At 37.0% G+C, this 14232-nt stretch overlaps 2 protein-coding genes across 2 annotated transcripts in view; both read left to right on the top strand.

Annotated features, from left to right (window-relative positions):
* abca7 (ATP-binding cassette, sub-family A (ABC1), member 7) overlaps nt 1–2432 on the top strand; it is a 45038-nt gene extending 42606 nt beyond the window's left edge. The window contains exon 50 of the mRNA XM_038308401.1: nt 867–2432. Coding sequence (XP_038164329.1) covers nt 867–1304 — 438 coding nt within the window. The 3' untranslated portion in view covers nt 1305–2432. The remainder of the gene's footprint in view (nt 1–866) is intronic.
* Nucleotides 2433–5665: 3233 nt separating this feature from the next.
* On the top strand, nt 5666–14232 carry r3hdm4 (R3H domain containing 4). The gene is made up of 8 exons (XM_038308397.1): nt 5666–5880; nt 7641–7798; nt 9313–9434; nt 9681–9798; nt 9882–9967; nt 10769–10854; nt 11377–11432; nt 11618–14232. Exons 1-8 carry the CDS (start codon nt 5843–5845, stop codon nt 11719–11721), a joined length of 768 nt encoding a protein of 255 aa, XP_038164325.1. The 5' UTR covers nt 5666–5842; the 3' UTR covers nt 11722–14232.

The raw sequence follows: 14232 nt of genomic DNA, 5'->3' as shown, positions 1-14232 counted from the left end.
TGCTGATGATTTTGTATAAACAAAATGACAACAGTTTAAAGTCAGAAAACATCATTACAATGTTAAAAAACAAACCACTGAGCTTTGTTTTCCAAGTTTGAAGACATTTAGCTTCCCCTCCAATAAGCTTTTTCTATTCAAAATGTCTGGCTTAGCGTTGAGTTCCAAGCTTAATAGATATATATATTGCCCAACAAAGTGTTGTTATGGCTTAGAAAACATGCAAACTGAACCAGAAGAATGGGTTGGCCCCTTATTAATGGGGAGTTGTTAAGGTCATTGTTGGCCTGGTTGAGCAGGAAAGATGACTTGGTCCCTGGCATAACGATGAGGTTTGAGATAATAGCGGGAAGAATCAACTCTATGCTGCGTTGTAGGTTTTTGAGAGCTGAAACTTGAATCCCCCCACTCTTTTTAGGGTTGGTTTTCCTCTCAACATAAATGGCTTCCTTCACACCCCTTTCAAAGCAACTGTCTTCTTTTGTGCAAAATGTGAACAATCCAGGCATTTTGAATTGAAAAAGCTTACTGGATGGGAGGTAAAAATCTTCAAACTTGGAAAACAAAGTCCAGTGTTTTTTTTTTATTTTATTTTTTTACTTTTTTTTTTATTACTATGAACTGGATTAATGAGAATCTCCAGCAATGTTATTATGGCAAACTAGAGTTTTGTTTGGAAACCGATGTTGTCTTTCTATCAAGTTCATTATAACTAAACAGCAGAATACAGCTGATACTAGCAGTCGCTTCGGCGAAAAAAGGTTTATTCGTGCTGCGCAGCTTAGAGAGGATTTGATCTGTGAAACAGTAGATATGGTTGGTTTTGACTGATTCATTTAATTTTTTTTTTCCTCTTTTTTTTGTAGGTTTTTGTCAGCTTTGCAAAGGAGCAGACAGATGATGACTGCCTCACAGACGTGGTAATCAGTAATGGCGCTCCACAGCTAAACCCTCCCATCAGAATAAATCCTCCCAACATTCAGCCTCAACAACAAACAACATCCCCTCAGCAGAAGAAATCTCCACAGCTTCCTGCCCAATCACCTGAAAGCAATTCGAAAGGAAGCAAACCGAGAAAAGCCAAAGCCAGAAAGGTCAGTTCCAACGGGGAAACGAGCGGCAGCGTGCCTCTGAGCAGATTACCTCAGACACAAGAAAAGCCTCCAGAGTTGGGCAGCAGCAACGGTGGAGTTCAGAGCGAGTCCAGCAAACCTCACAGGTCAAATCAAAGAGAGGAGAGCTCCAATAACGATCCTGCTGCGCTCTTTATAGTCGGCACCAACTCACAGGACAGCTCGCTGTGAGCTGTGCAGGACCAAAGACAGAGAAGACATTCTTATCTCTTGTTTATTCATCTGAATGCTGCAGAGTTCATGACAAACCTCTGTCGGTCTGTCAGAAGTCAACAGTGTTCTTCCTTTTAAACGGCTGCGGTGCCTTGTTCACCTCGTCATATATCTGTAGCTTTAGAACGGTTAAAAATGCCTGAAAGTATCAGTTTTATCTCCCTGAAGTAACATTTTGCTCATATTAAAGAGTGCTATGCAGGGTGAAGTGCAGAAATGGGGAGTTTGTTTCTCAGGTCTCCTTTAGACGATATATTCCAGTTGATTTATTTATTCTTTCCAGAAAGCACTTTAAGCAAGATGCTGCAAAGATTCATAGAGTAGCAGATTATGTGTAATTTTATGGGGATTTTACAGATATACGTTTGTAGAGTGGTGGAGGTTATTACAAGACAGTTTACAGCAGATTTTACCTCTTTGTTTCATAATTATGTTTTCTTTGCATCATTTAATTTATTTAGAAATTTATGTTGTGAGTTTTATAGTTACTTTCCAATAGTGGGTGTTATTTATATTTTTTGTTTTCCTTTTTCCATTTATCTGTATTTTGCATGTTTATAAATGAAGTCTAGAATGACTCCATTGAAGCAGATGTGGCTCCTTAATGATTTTTATCAAAAGATAATTTGCCAAACTGTTCAAATTCAATCAGTGATAAAGTCCTGATTAGTAAAAATACACTGAGTTAAAAGGCTTTGAAGAACTAAAAATCCGTTTGGTTTATTGCTGAATGTCTGAAGCACTGTGATGCACTGTTACATTTTCAAATATTTAAAACTATTTTTCATTTTAACATATTTAAAATATTTCTGTGTTGTTTAAGACTAAGGACAAGTATGTGAGCTTTCATTCCAATATCTCCATGACTATAATTTAAACATGGAGCTAATAGCTGATTTTTCAGCTTTTTTTTTTCTTTTCTTTTTGTCTTTTCTTGCTGCATGTCAAATCAAGTAAAGCTGAACGAGCAACTTTAAAAAGAAAGCTTGCATTGCTGAATGTAAACTCTTACTTGAAAAAAATAACATATATCTGCTGTAAGATCCGAATTATATTCTATTAAAATGACATCCAAAAAAAGCATAAGCCTATTCTGAATGTTTTTTGGTGGAAAAAATAAAATTATTTAATTTGTCAAATTGTATAGTTCAAGAATTTTTTCTTCATCAAATGAAAAGAGAGATGTTGGCCTGTCTGCTTTGTATGAGGAAAATATAAATGGTTTCATCCCATTACCGAAGAAACCCCAGAGGTCATATTTGTGGTAACGAACCCTTATTGTGCACTACGTTCACAATACAACATGGATGAAATATTCCCTTCTTTTTTTATATACTGTAAATAACTAGAAGTACATTTTTAGACGCACAGGTTTGACTCTAGTGAAACCTTATTTTCTGGCATCCCAGAGGAGGTGCTCTGATTGCACCGTGCATCCTCACCCCTCTTCCTCTTCTTCAGTTTACGTGTAAATGGTGAAGAATGCATAAAAATCAAGTCTCTGCACTCAAAATAATAATTCATCTAGAAAAAGAACATTTCTGTTTAGATAAAACCTTGGAATTGGCCCTGTGCATTTGATTAAAAAGGCATTTTGTCTCTGATTTGTAAGCTGATATAGATTCATGATGATCTCTAGCCTTCAAAGGAAATGACTTTGACTTTTTAGCAGTGCAAACTCAGATTAAGATTTATTTAAATGTTTTAAGCAGAAAGGACCCTAAATATTTAGCTGCATTAACAACAGGTCTTGTGTTACTTTTAATGTTGAAGCTCTCTTAAATGAAAAAAGGACAAATGAGGTCCAAAATAATGTTTAACTAAGTAAACGAATAAATCAGAAAATCAGAATATGTCCAAAAATCATATCTAAAATCAATCATCCCTCACTCTTCTTTACCACACTTTCACACCGTCTGCAACACAGATCTATGCAGGTGCTTTACGTTAGGTTTTAATAGGCATTTTGGAATTTTAATAGTGGACTAGAGCAATAAAAACACAGATTGTAGATGTCTTTGTTAAAGCATTGTGGTCCAGGCATGTCAATGGCAGAACGGTAAAGCGCCCAAGGGAGTATGCAGGCCTTAGTCCCATGGGGTTTCTTCTAAATAATGGTAAATGCCACTTCTGGTAGATCCACAATCTCCCTACTCAGTTGTTGTTTATCGTTGATACACGCTGCACAACAAAAGAGTCATCTAAGTATTTCCTCTCCACAAAGACCGAGCTTCCTTTTCCAGATTCCCATCATCTAGGAAGAGCAAATAGAGCAGACACACCAATAAATAACCCAGCTCATGAGGCCTAGGGCTGCAACAATATACACATCTTATTTATCATATAAACCTGGCAAGAGGGCTGCTGTCTTGCAGGGTTTAGAGGTTTTCCTGCTTCAGCACAGCTGTTTCTGATTACTGCAGTTCAATAACAGCTTGTTAATCAGCTATCAATGGAAATCAGCTTTGCTAAAGCAAAAACCTCTAAAACCTGCAGGAATGCACCTCTAGAGTGCTGGCTTTGGGCCATCCTGACCCTGCTGAGTGTCTGTGGGGCATTCTCAACTAGTGGTGGCAGTTTCGAAGCCCCATGAACCAACACAACAGGCCAAAAGTCGAAACATATGAAACACTATTGAATGGAGGCATCTGCTGGATAGCTATGAGAACTACATTTGAGCCGACATCCAAGTGTCTACAATAATTTGTTACTTAACTCTTTTGTTACACAATAACAGTATTGATAATGATTAAAGAAAATAGATGTTTATTTCTTTATTCTTGACTTGTGAAATTTGTGTGTGATTAACATCCCTTCTGTTGCTCAACAGCTTGAGTGATGCCTTTTTTGTATTAGCGGAATGTTGTGTAATTATACCTTATAAAATCATACTTTAGGCCACAAGAATGTGGGAGGAGTGTGTGCTTCTGCAACTGGGATGGTGCTTGTGTAACTTGTTTACTGCTCTCCACATCATCGTCCGCCATGGTGTTTGTTTTTCTTGCCGCTTCTCTGTAGCAAGAAGCAGAATAGTAACCTATGTCAGTTACTAATGCCGTTGTTCAGACACAGATCGCATTTGAAAAGATCAGATTCGTATTGGATTCAGGCAGAGATGGGAAGTAACGAAGTACAAATACTTCGTTACTGTACTCAAGTAGATTTTTCTGATATTTTTCCTTTACTTTACTACTTATTTTTATGGCGACTTTTTACTTCTACTCCTTACATTTTAAAAAATTGGCTCGTTACTTTAGTTTTGAATCATTTCAATGGAGTTACCGTTATTATTTTTCACGTCATAAATACCAAATTCAATCTAATTGGATGGGAGTCTATGTTGCATTTGACGCACCACTACAAGATGAATCGACAGATTCGGCGGTATTCATTGGCGGCAAATCATTGCAGCTTGGTGGCGGTGGCGTTAGCATAGCAGCATGGACGACGAGATGATTGAAAATGAACACAACAGAGATCTAGTCCTATTGGCAGACATCCATTTAAAATGTAGGCAACGGCATGAAAAAAGTGGTTTCTACTTTTACTTTTATACTTTAAGTAAATTTACAAGCCTGTACTTTGTTACTTTTACTTGAATAAAGAAGTGTAATCAGTACTTCCACTTTTACCAGAGTATTTTTTAACACAAGTATCTGTACTTTTACTCAAGTACGGAAAGTGAGTACTTTTGCCATCTCTGGATTCAGGACAACATAGCCAAGTGGCCTGGGTCGGATTGGAAAAAAAAAAAATCAGATCTGTGTTGTTCAGACTGTCATGAAAAGATCAAATCCAGGTCGCATGTAGGCAATAAAATCGGATTTGGGTCGCTTTAGGCTGCAGTGTGAACTTAGCCTTTGTTGTCAAGTAAATGTTAATATATGATGTTTTGAATATTCCACTTGAGAGTATTACTGTTGCCACCATCTGTAATAGAGGGAAAAATGGTAGGGGTGGCCAATGATTGGCTAAGGGTAGCAATGGCCACCCCTGGCCCCCCATCTAGCTCAGCCCCTGCTACAAATTACTCCAATTTAGATGTTTATGCATTCATTGTTTTTAAAAAAAATAGGACATTAACCAAAATGATCCAAATGTATAGAAATGTATCACCCCGTGTAACTAAATAGAAAAATAAATAAATATATATATATATATATATATATATCCTGACATACAGTTTCCATTATTTCAGGTTGATATAATATTCTATATTAAATTTTAAGTTGTTTTTTTTAAGCAGTGTGTTTTTGGTTGTGTAATCGTGTTTTTTCCCTCCTTTTATTCGCAGTAACAATGTCTGTACAGTAGGATGAAATGAGTCGTGAACAGCGCTGCGCTTTCGGACACTTTCTGCTGTAACAAACAGCTTCACTGTAAGGCTAGCAGCCAGAAGCTACCATTTATTAGCACCGCTACATTTCTATCTGCTGCCTTTTATTCTGTAAATATACCGCTGGCCTTGCACTTCTGTCCCAATATACCTGAATAAAATGGTCGTTTTGACAGATAATGAAGATCAGGATTACATGTAAGTACTGAGTTTCCTCATTACTTTAGCTAGTTAGCATTAGCACGGACCATAGTTTACTTAAAATGTAAATAAAGGAAGTATGCAATGATATTTCTTAAAACATAAATTCGTCTGGGCTTACTGAATTATTTATATAAGCTTTCAATGATTTGAGTCTACGTCGCAGTTTTACATATAATAAAAGATTATCTAATTGCCCTTGTTAGCCCTTTAGCAGCTAGCTAACAACTGGCTAACTTGTTTACGTTAACTGTTAGTTTTTTGTTTTGTTTTTTAAATCAATCACCCTTACCAACATTATTGTTTCAACATCTGAAAATGACAGCGTTAATGCGTGTTTGATGATTAATGAAACACATTTATTAGTAAACCGAGCAAATAGCTGTCGTAAATGTAATATGATACGCTAGTTTGTCTGTCTTTTAATGTAATGAGAAATTGCTTAATATAAAATAATGCAAAATCAGATGCAGTCTATTAGGATACTATTAACTTGCAACGATTAAGAATTGCATTTTATGTGCAGAGAGCCCAGCAGAGGCGGGGCAGGACCCTAGCATGAAACCCACTGACCTACATCTTATGCAGGAGATTCACATTTCACTGCCCTGGACTAGTCTAGCTTACTGGATTGATACACTGGAAAGCATTACAGATACAATTATAAATTATACTGCTTTTGATATTCTTGCTTTTTATTAGCTACATACTTTTATCTTTATTTATCATAGCTTTCCAATTAAATTCGTCCTCTTCATTTAACCCATCTCTTAGGGAGCAGCTGGCTGCCCCTGTGCAGCACCCAGAAGCATTCTGGGAATAAAGGGTGTGTTCAGGTACTCAAAGTGGAAATGTTTAGAGATCAAACCAGGGAACTTGCAGCCTTCACCAGATGCAAGCATCTGTCTCTAAACACTAGGCCAGCGTTGCCCCCACGATCATAATATTATTGTATAATTATATTTGAATTTAACATTTCAAGTGCAATGTAGCATTTGAGAGACGTTAAATTGACGTCAGCTTTTCTGCACTCTGCCAGCAAGTTTTTGTCCACAAAGAATCTGCAGTGGTCTGCTGAGGAAATCTAAATTGGTTCAATTAAGTTTATTTCTATAGCACCAATTCACAACATATGTCATCTCAAGGTATTCTACAGAGACAATTTAACCAGATCGTACAGTCAGATTGGTTCAAAATTTTCTATCTGAAGAAAACCAGCTGATTGCATAAACTCATTGACTTTTCAGCATCCCTCCCACCAAACATGCTTGTAGCGACTGAAGAGGAAAACTCCCTTTTGACAGGATGAATTTCAAAAGAAAATTGTTGTTTTTTTCTATTATAACACTCACTTTGGTTTCCATGACTTAGAGTGACATCAGTTGATAATTTTTTCTCCTTAGATGTGTGCCCCTAGCTGATAAATTAGTTATCTATGTGATAACACTAGCTGCAAACATTTAGTTTGATTTGGTTTCATTTTTTTTGTGAAATGGAACATTCCGTTTTTAGCAATTAATTAAATCCAATATTAAAAGGGTTAACTCTATGTTCTTCTCTTGTATTAAATCCAAAGACTGATGTTCATTCCTTCATGTTTTAGAGTAGTTTAAGCAGTTTTCTACCTGCTCTGGCTTTTTTAGCCATTTTATATTGCCTTCTACCTCCTATATTATTAGGTGCATAAGGCTTTGTTGTAGAAACCTGAGGGTCAAACATTTGTACAGCTTTAACGTAATCTCTGTTCTGTTTCTCAGCCTGATAGAAGAGCGCAAATGCGTCTCACTGCCCTGCTCACCTGCTAAGCGCGTATCTCCTGCCAAAAAGAAGCAGTTTTACATCAATCAAGCCATCCGCAACTCAGACCTCACTCCACGTGCGAAAGGCAAGAAGAGCCTTCGCAGACAGGAAAACAGTGAGTGTTACTGAATACATGATTCCATTTCTACTGGCTGAGCCAGGGGGGCAAATATGGTTCTCCATGGATGTAAAAACATATCGCCTATTTACTTTTGATCAAGTATCAGGGGCCAAATGAAGATAATTTCTGCTGGTATGAATCATGTAAAGAGGAAATAATAACATTAACTTTAGTAAATAACATTAACCAGACATTAAAAACAGCCACTGTTGCAACATTTACTACTGATAAAGGTTTCCTTTATCAGTAGTTATATGTGGAGATTGGTGTCATGCAAATGTCAGGGATGCATGGACATTCTCTGCATGGCCTACTTTTGGTAGATGGATCATAATCTGGTCTTTTTTGTTCTTTTGTGATAAATTCTTTCTTTAGATACGTTTGTCACGAATATAATTAGGAAGGGTTGATCCCAGATGGCCGGATGAGCTCAGTGAAAATATTACAGATAGTGATGCTGTGTTGGGGAAGAAGTCTTAAAGTGTGGGTGTAGCAGGCTTTTAGCGAGTAATGTGTACATTTGATGCCCTTTACTAAAAAAATGACAAATGGTACGCCCTGTTTTTGGGATGTTTTCTCATGAAAACTTCGCACAAATGTTAAAAATATCACAAGCAGCGTATGCTGGAGTTGAAAAGATGTAATTTTTGTTGCCCGATGCGCCAGATCAACCAATCAGAGAAGCTGATCTGCGAGCTGCCAGGGAGACAGAAACTGCGCTGCTCATTTAGAGTGTTGTGATTACTCCTCTGAAACCGTTTATTAACTCTTAACTTAAAATGTTGAAACCTTTTATTTTATCAGCTTTTATTTAGTGAAATGACATTATTTATATATGTTTAACAAAAAAGAAAGGTGCCTATGGCCTTCACAGGGGGCTTGTTTCCTCATCGTCATCATGTAAGCCTACCATTTTATCCCACCGTATGTTTCTGTGTAATGCACGTATTATTCTTGAATAATCATCAGTTATTAAATAAACAATGCTGCCCTCAGCAATTTTTGAGGTGGGATGTCAGCTGTTTCTTCTCTTTTTTTTCTACCTTTCTGTTTGTTTTGTTGATCAATGCCCCTCTGTTTTTTTGTTTTTTCACGCATGGGGCACACAGACCGGTGTGACAACCCAACGTGCAACTATATTTCAGCCTTAAAGCTGTGATACAGAAAGTGTAAACCCTATTAAATATTCCTAGCTAAAAGTTTGGAGTGGATTATTAATACCTTGGTCATAACAGACTGTGCTCAAGTTATCACATAGATCCTGTCCACAAGCAGTTTAGCAGAAGTAGCATTTATTGTTTGTAGCAGATTTTTCAACACATTGTATATTTTGTCTTTAGTTGAAACGTTTTGCTCCGTTTCAAGAAGGATCTCTACCAGTGGTAGAGATCCTTCTTGCACACACCTATCCTCTCCGTGAGCACAGTTGGAGCTCATGCAATGCCTGATGTGCCTGATGGCATTTCCATACTCTTCTCTTAACTGTTTACCTGTTTTCCTTTCTCCAGCCCGTTTTCTTGCCAACCTGCTTGAGAAGGACGAATGCTCCAAAGATGACCTGGAAGTTTGCAGCAACCCAGCTATCCCGTCCATCTTTACTGAAGCCTGCACCAATGGAAACTATATCCAGGTACAGAAAGCCGTTGGAGAGATCAGGGCTTGAAATAAGCCATATTTTGGATCATTTATGTTTATTTGTCTGTTTTTTAAGGTCTTTAAAGGATGAAATAAACTATTCTGAAACATGTTTATATTTGGAGGCCTTTTTACTGTCCTTTACTCACCAGCTGGTTTCATTTATTTTTAACCTTAATCTGATGTTTTATTTTGCTAAGAAAGGTGGCCATCTTGTGATAAATCGCTTGTGTTTTGGTAGCCATGGGGCGACTTCATGAATTGCTCAGGTGAGGAGCAGGAGCGGCTGCTTTCTCTGTTGGAAGAGGAGGGGGCCAGGAAGAAAAATGCCAATCAGCTTCTTAAAGACCACAGAAATGGTGAGCCTCTGTTTGTTTATATGTCTGCGAACGTCCAGGCTTTTCTGTGACTGCTTGTCTGAAAGGCATTCATCTCTCTACAGTATATCCTGCCTTTGCTGCTCAGGAGTGTTTCCACAGAATCGATCGCAGGCTTCGAGCGACTCTGAGACGGAAGCAAATCCCCATGGTGTGTATGGCCTGTTTTTGGCAGCTTCTACTGTTCTGAGAGGCTTATCATTAGCTGTGTGTATCAGTGGGTCCTGCTGGGTCATTAGAATCCTGTCCACATGATTTGACAATCGTGTTACATTACAAAAGTTTTAGTTTCTCCAGGTCATATTTTTGTTCCTTCTTTGGTGGGTCGATTGTTTTTGTATTTGCTTAATTTGACATATTCAATTTATTCATTTTTGATTTAGCCTTCTGACTAAAAGGTTATCTTTCAGTCTTCGAGAGCTGCTCTACCGCATGTTCAATCTTCATCTCTTAAGATTTATAGCTGAATCAAATGAATGACTCATTTCCAGACCTCTGTGGATCTGAATGATGGACTAATGAGGACTTGGAGTCAGTTATGTAGGAGTTGCAGAATAGTACTTCATGAGGGCTAGACTTGGGCATCCCTGTCCTATAGTATTATCCTAAATATCACCTTTGAGTGTATGTATTTCTTGTTACCATTTAAGAACTAAAATGATCTATTTTGACACATTTATTTATCAACCTTTCAGTTAATGCTCGAGTCTTTACACTGTATATTTTGCTTCTAAACAAATGAGCATTTCCAAGTGACTTTCCTATTCCTCTGAGTATTATCCCGTACCAAAGTCAAAGGGAAAAACATTACTTCAAAATATTGTCACCTGGCCTGAAAAAAGGTTTTAAACATTGATTAGAAAGCCTATTTGTGTAGAGGACACTACCGTATGAAAAGCACAGTAGCAGCTTTTAAAATCCTTGAAGTAAGAAAACTGCTGCTGTTTTCCAGGGAACGCTGGAAGTCATCGAGGAAAACCTTCTCAGCTTCTTCAGCGCTGAACCTAACTCAGTTTACACAACCATCCTCAGCAGCAGGTAGAAATCCTCTTTCTGTTGTCAGAATATCCGCAGGTCTTCAAAGCTCTGGATTCAGATGCTTAGTATAAAGCCTGGAAAGGTAAGTCTGTAATGATAGCAGCCTAAGACCTAAAGCAACTATGTGCTTCTTCTAACAGTCTCTGATGAGGGAAAATTATTGTTTTTTTGGAAACCAAACACTGTTAAGTGCCAAAATGTACGGAGTAGGGCTGTGGGATTTTGCTCACAATAAAAACGGCAGTTTATTTATTTATTTTTTAATCAAAATTGCAGTTTTATTTTAATTTTCTTCTGCACTAACCACAAGCATACATCTTTCTACTCCATAGTTTCATTGTGTTTTAGCTTTACGTTTTTTCACATACTTTGTGAATTTGCATATGTGACAAGGTGTGCATATCTGTTGAGCCGAGAGAGGAATATTGCTTGTAACAAACTTAATACTTGTTTTGAATTTAAAATAAAAGATGATGTCAAATTTCATCATCTTGATTCTGTGGTTTGTCTTTTTTGGACCAGTTTTGAGAGGCTGCTTCTTCATGCCATCTGCCAGTATATGGACCTGGTCTCTGCCAGTGAGTACACAGTTTATTATATACAATTTCTATTTATCTTGACTTATAATGTTTATAAGCTTAACCAAACTGGTATTACTACCTTGTGCTGACTTTCTCGCTATTTATGTGCTGTTTTTGCATCCATAAAGGCAGTTTGATATCTTCCAACACATTGAAGTGATTAAACTGTTTTGGTTCCACAGGCATCGACTACAACGGCTCACGCCAGACTAAAGTGGTGAACAAACAGGAGGAGTTTCTTCCTCCTGGACTTCTGCTGTCTGCCTATCTGGAGCAGATGAGCTGAAACCGGAACTACGCCTTTCTCTCCTGTTTCCTCAGAAAAAACAAGCTCTGTCACACTTTCATAAAATATCCAGTGATATTTGGGTTTATTCTGTCCACAAAGGAGTAAACATTACTTTAGCATACCTGTTGGCATGTTGTTTTACAGGAAAGCTAGCATACACAAACATCCAACCACACCTTCACCACACACATCGTTTCAAATATAGTAAATTTCTGAGATTACCAGAAATATTAGTAGGTTTCGACTTTCAAATCCATCCTGCAGAGCAGTTCCTCACTGGTTTGGAGCAAAACCGAGACAATTTTTTTTAATGTCATTGGGCTTAAGGAATATTGTTTGGAATAAGTGATTATGTTTTAAATAGCTTTTTGCCACGACTAGTGATTACAACACAGTTGTAAAATCACCATGTTTTGGTCAACACCGCCTCTTGAGGATATTTTTAAATTACTGTTTAGATAAACGCAGATAGTTAAAGCAGCTTTAATTCTTGCATGTTTCGTACTGTGTGAGGACTGACTGGGAATGTGGAGACATGAAACTATAACAGTGAGCTCATCAACTTCTTTGAATGCTTATTTATACTTTATACAATTTTCTCTTAGAGAACAATATATCTTGATCAAGATAAAAAGTTTTTATAAATTTTCCAAGACCTCAACTGTAACGCAAGTTATTTGTTCTGATTGGCACTTGGATTTTGTGTCAAAGAAATGAAACTAGAAATATGTCAAAACTTTGACCTTTCTATTTTGATTAATCCTGCATAATAAATAGGATACATATCTGTATCAAGAGAAAAAAAAGCTACTGTAACCTAGGTTACATTCATATTTGCACATCTTTACAAATGATCCAAAATGTGCATAAAATAATTGTCTAAAAAATAAGGCCAGCTTTTTGTTTTCATGACGTCCTCCAACAATTGTGTTTGGCAGTTAAGGTTTACAGGATGCATTTCCAATGAAAGAAATCAAGAGTCAGAATATACAAAATGTAGACCTGCTTTTTAGTCATCACTAGTAACTGTTTAGTTAATATTATATTGCTGTGTTTTGCTGGTGTTATTTTAGATTACTCAAAAACTAAACTCATTCTGTTCAATATAAGCTGTTGATTTACTCAACTTATGAGTATTTTTAAAAATAATTTGGTACAATCTATAAAGATCAAATAAATCCTCTAATGGGGAAAACCTGGTTGCAGTTATGAATTGAATATTTAAAGAAATGAACTTGTGAAGTGTGTGTCCTGCTAAAAACATAGATTTATTATTTAAGCAGAAATAAAATCAACACCTAAAAACATAATGAAAAGTTTACTTCCTGTGATCTGCAGCTCTCCGTTGGCTGTAAGGAATCTGTTGCTCTGTTACACGTTTGGATGAATGGTGCTAAAACTGCTTTCAAATCCAATGCATATCCAATGGAAATAGTCACCCTCTGGATTTCTGGTGGAAGTATGAATATTAGTTGTCCTGTTTGGAAAGACAGCAGAGGTGAAGATAACGGTCATCGTTTAGGGAAGATTTTTTCCAGTCATCTATATAAGTAGAAGCTGGTTCATTTCTGTCTGAAACACCAACATCCTGAATACACTGGAAATGTCTTCATAAACCAAATGTTCAGAGCTTAACCAGTGCTACTGCAACCACTGCCATCTAAAATGCTGTTCAGGTTTTGAGCTTAGATCTGTTTAGACCTCTAGATGGTGCTGATTTCCAGTGTAGACAGAGTACCTGTTTCATCTCTGTAAATCTCATAGGAAACTTCATTTTTTCATGCCATGTAATTGGGGGATTTGTTTCTGTGTATAAATGCTTACACACGTATAACACAGTTTCAGTATCATAACCGATGTTATGGTTTAATAAAATCCACTTCCTGTGCAGCGAATGCATCATTTCACACTTTTATGACCTATATTTAATAAATGGAAGTTATTTAAAACAATTTCATCAACAGTTGACACTTAAAGAAAAGCACTTCCGCCTTATGAACATTGTTTCTATCATTTGTCTCAACAAAAATTTCCAAATTTTTACTTGATCAGATTTTGAAAATGTGTATCCAGTAAGATAGAAAAAACTGCTTTCTTTATTATACCGTTTACAGCAGTGTAATAAAACTTGACCTATTGGTGCATTTTTGTCAACTACCAAAGCTTGTGCATCTGTCACAAGGATGCATCCAACTTCTCAGGCTTTGAAATGGTCACTGAATGTGTCGTTAGGATTTCTCTTGTCTTTTTATGTCTCTGCAGACGAACGTATTTCTCTACTGCAGTTTGCCTTTGTTCTCTGCTGCTCTCTGGAGGGCTGATTGCTTTTTGATGACATGTTATTGCACTGTAAATATTTATCTTAATTGTGCCAAACTTTGTTTATTGAAAGCCTGTAAAACTGTAAGAGCTTTCTATGTGATACTGGAACATCTTTGTGTTTATCTGATGTACATATTTGGAATGATCTCTGCCATGATTAAAGGGAATTTAAGGTGCAAGCATGAA

The sequence above is a fragment of the Cyprinodon tularosa genome, unplaced genomic scaffold, assembly GCF_016077235.1.
Source record: "Cyprinodon tularosa strain WSP-4 unplaced genomic scaffold, ASM1607723v1 ctg636, whole genome shotgun sequence".
In the NCBI taxonomy this organism is placed as follows: Eukaryota; Metazoa; Chordata; class Actinopteri; order Cyprinodontiformes; family Cyprinodontidae; genus Cyprinodon; species Cyprinodon tularosa.
The sequence above is the reverse complement of the archived record's forward strand: the minus strand, read 5'-3'. Positions and strand labels throughout refer to the sequence as shown.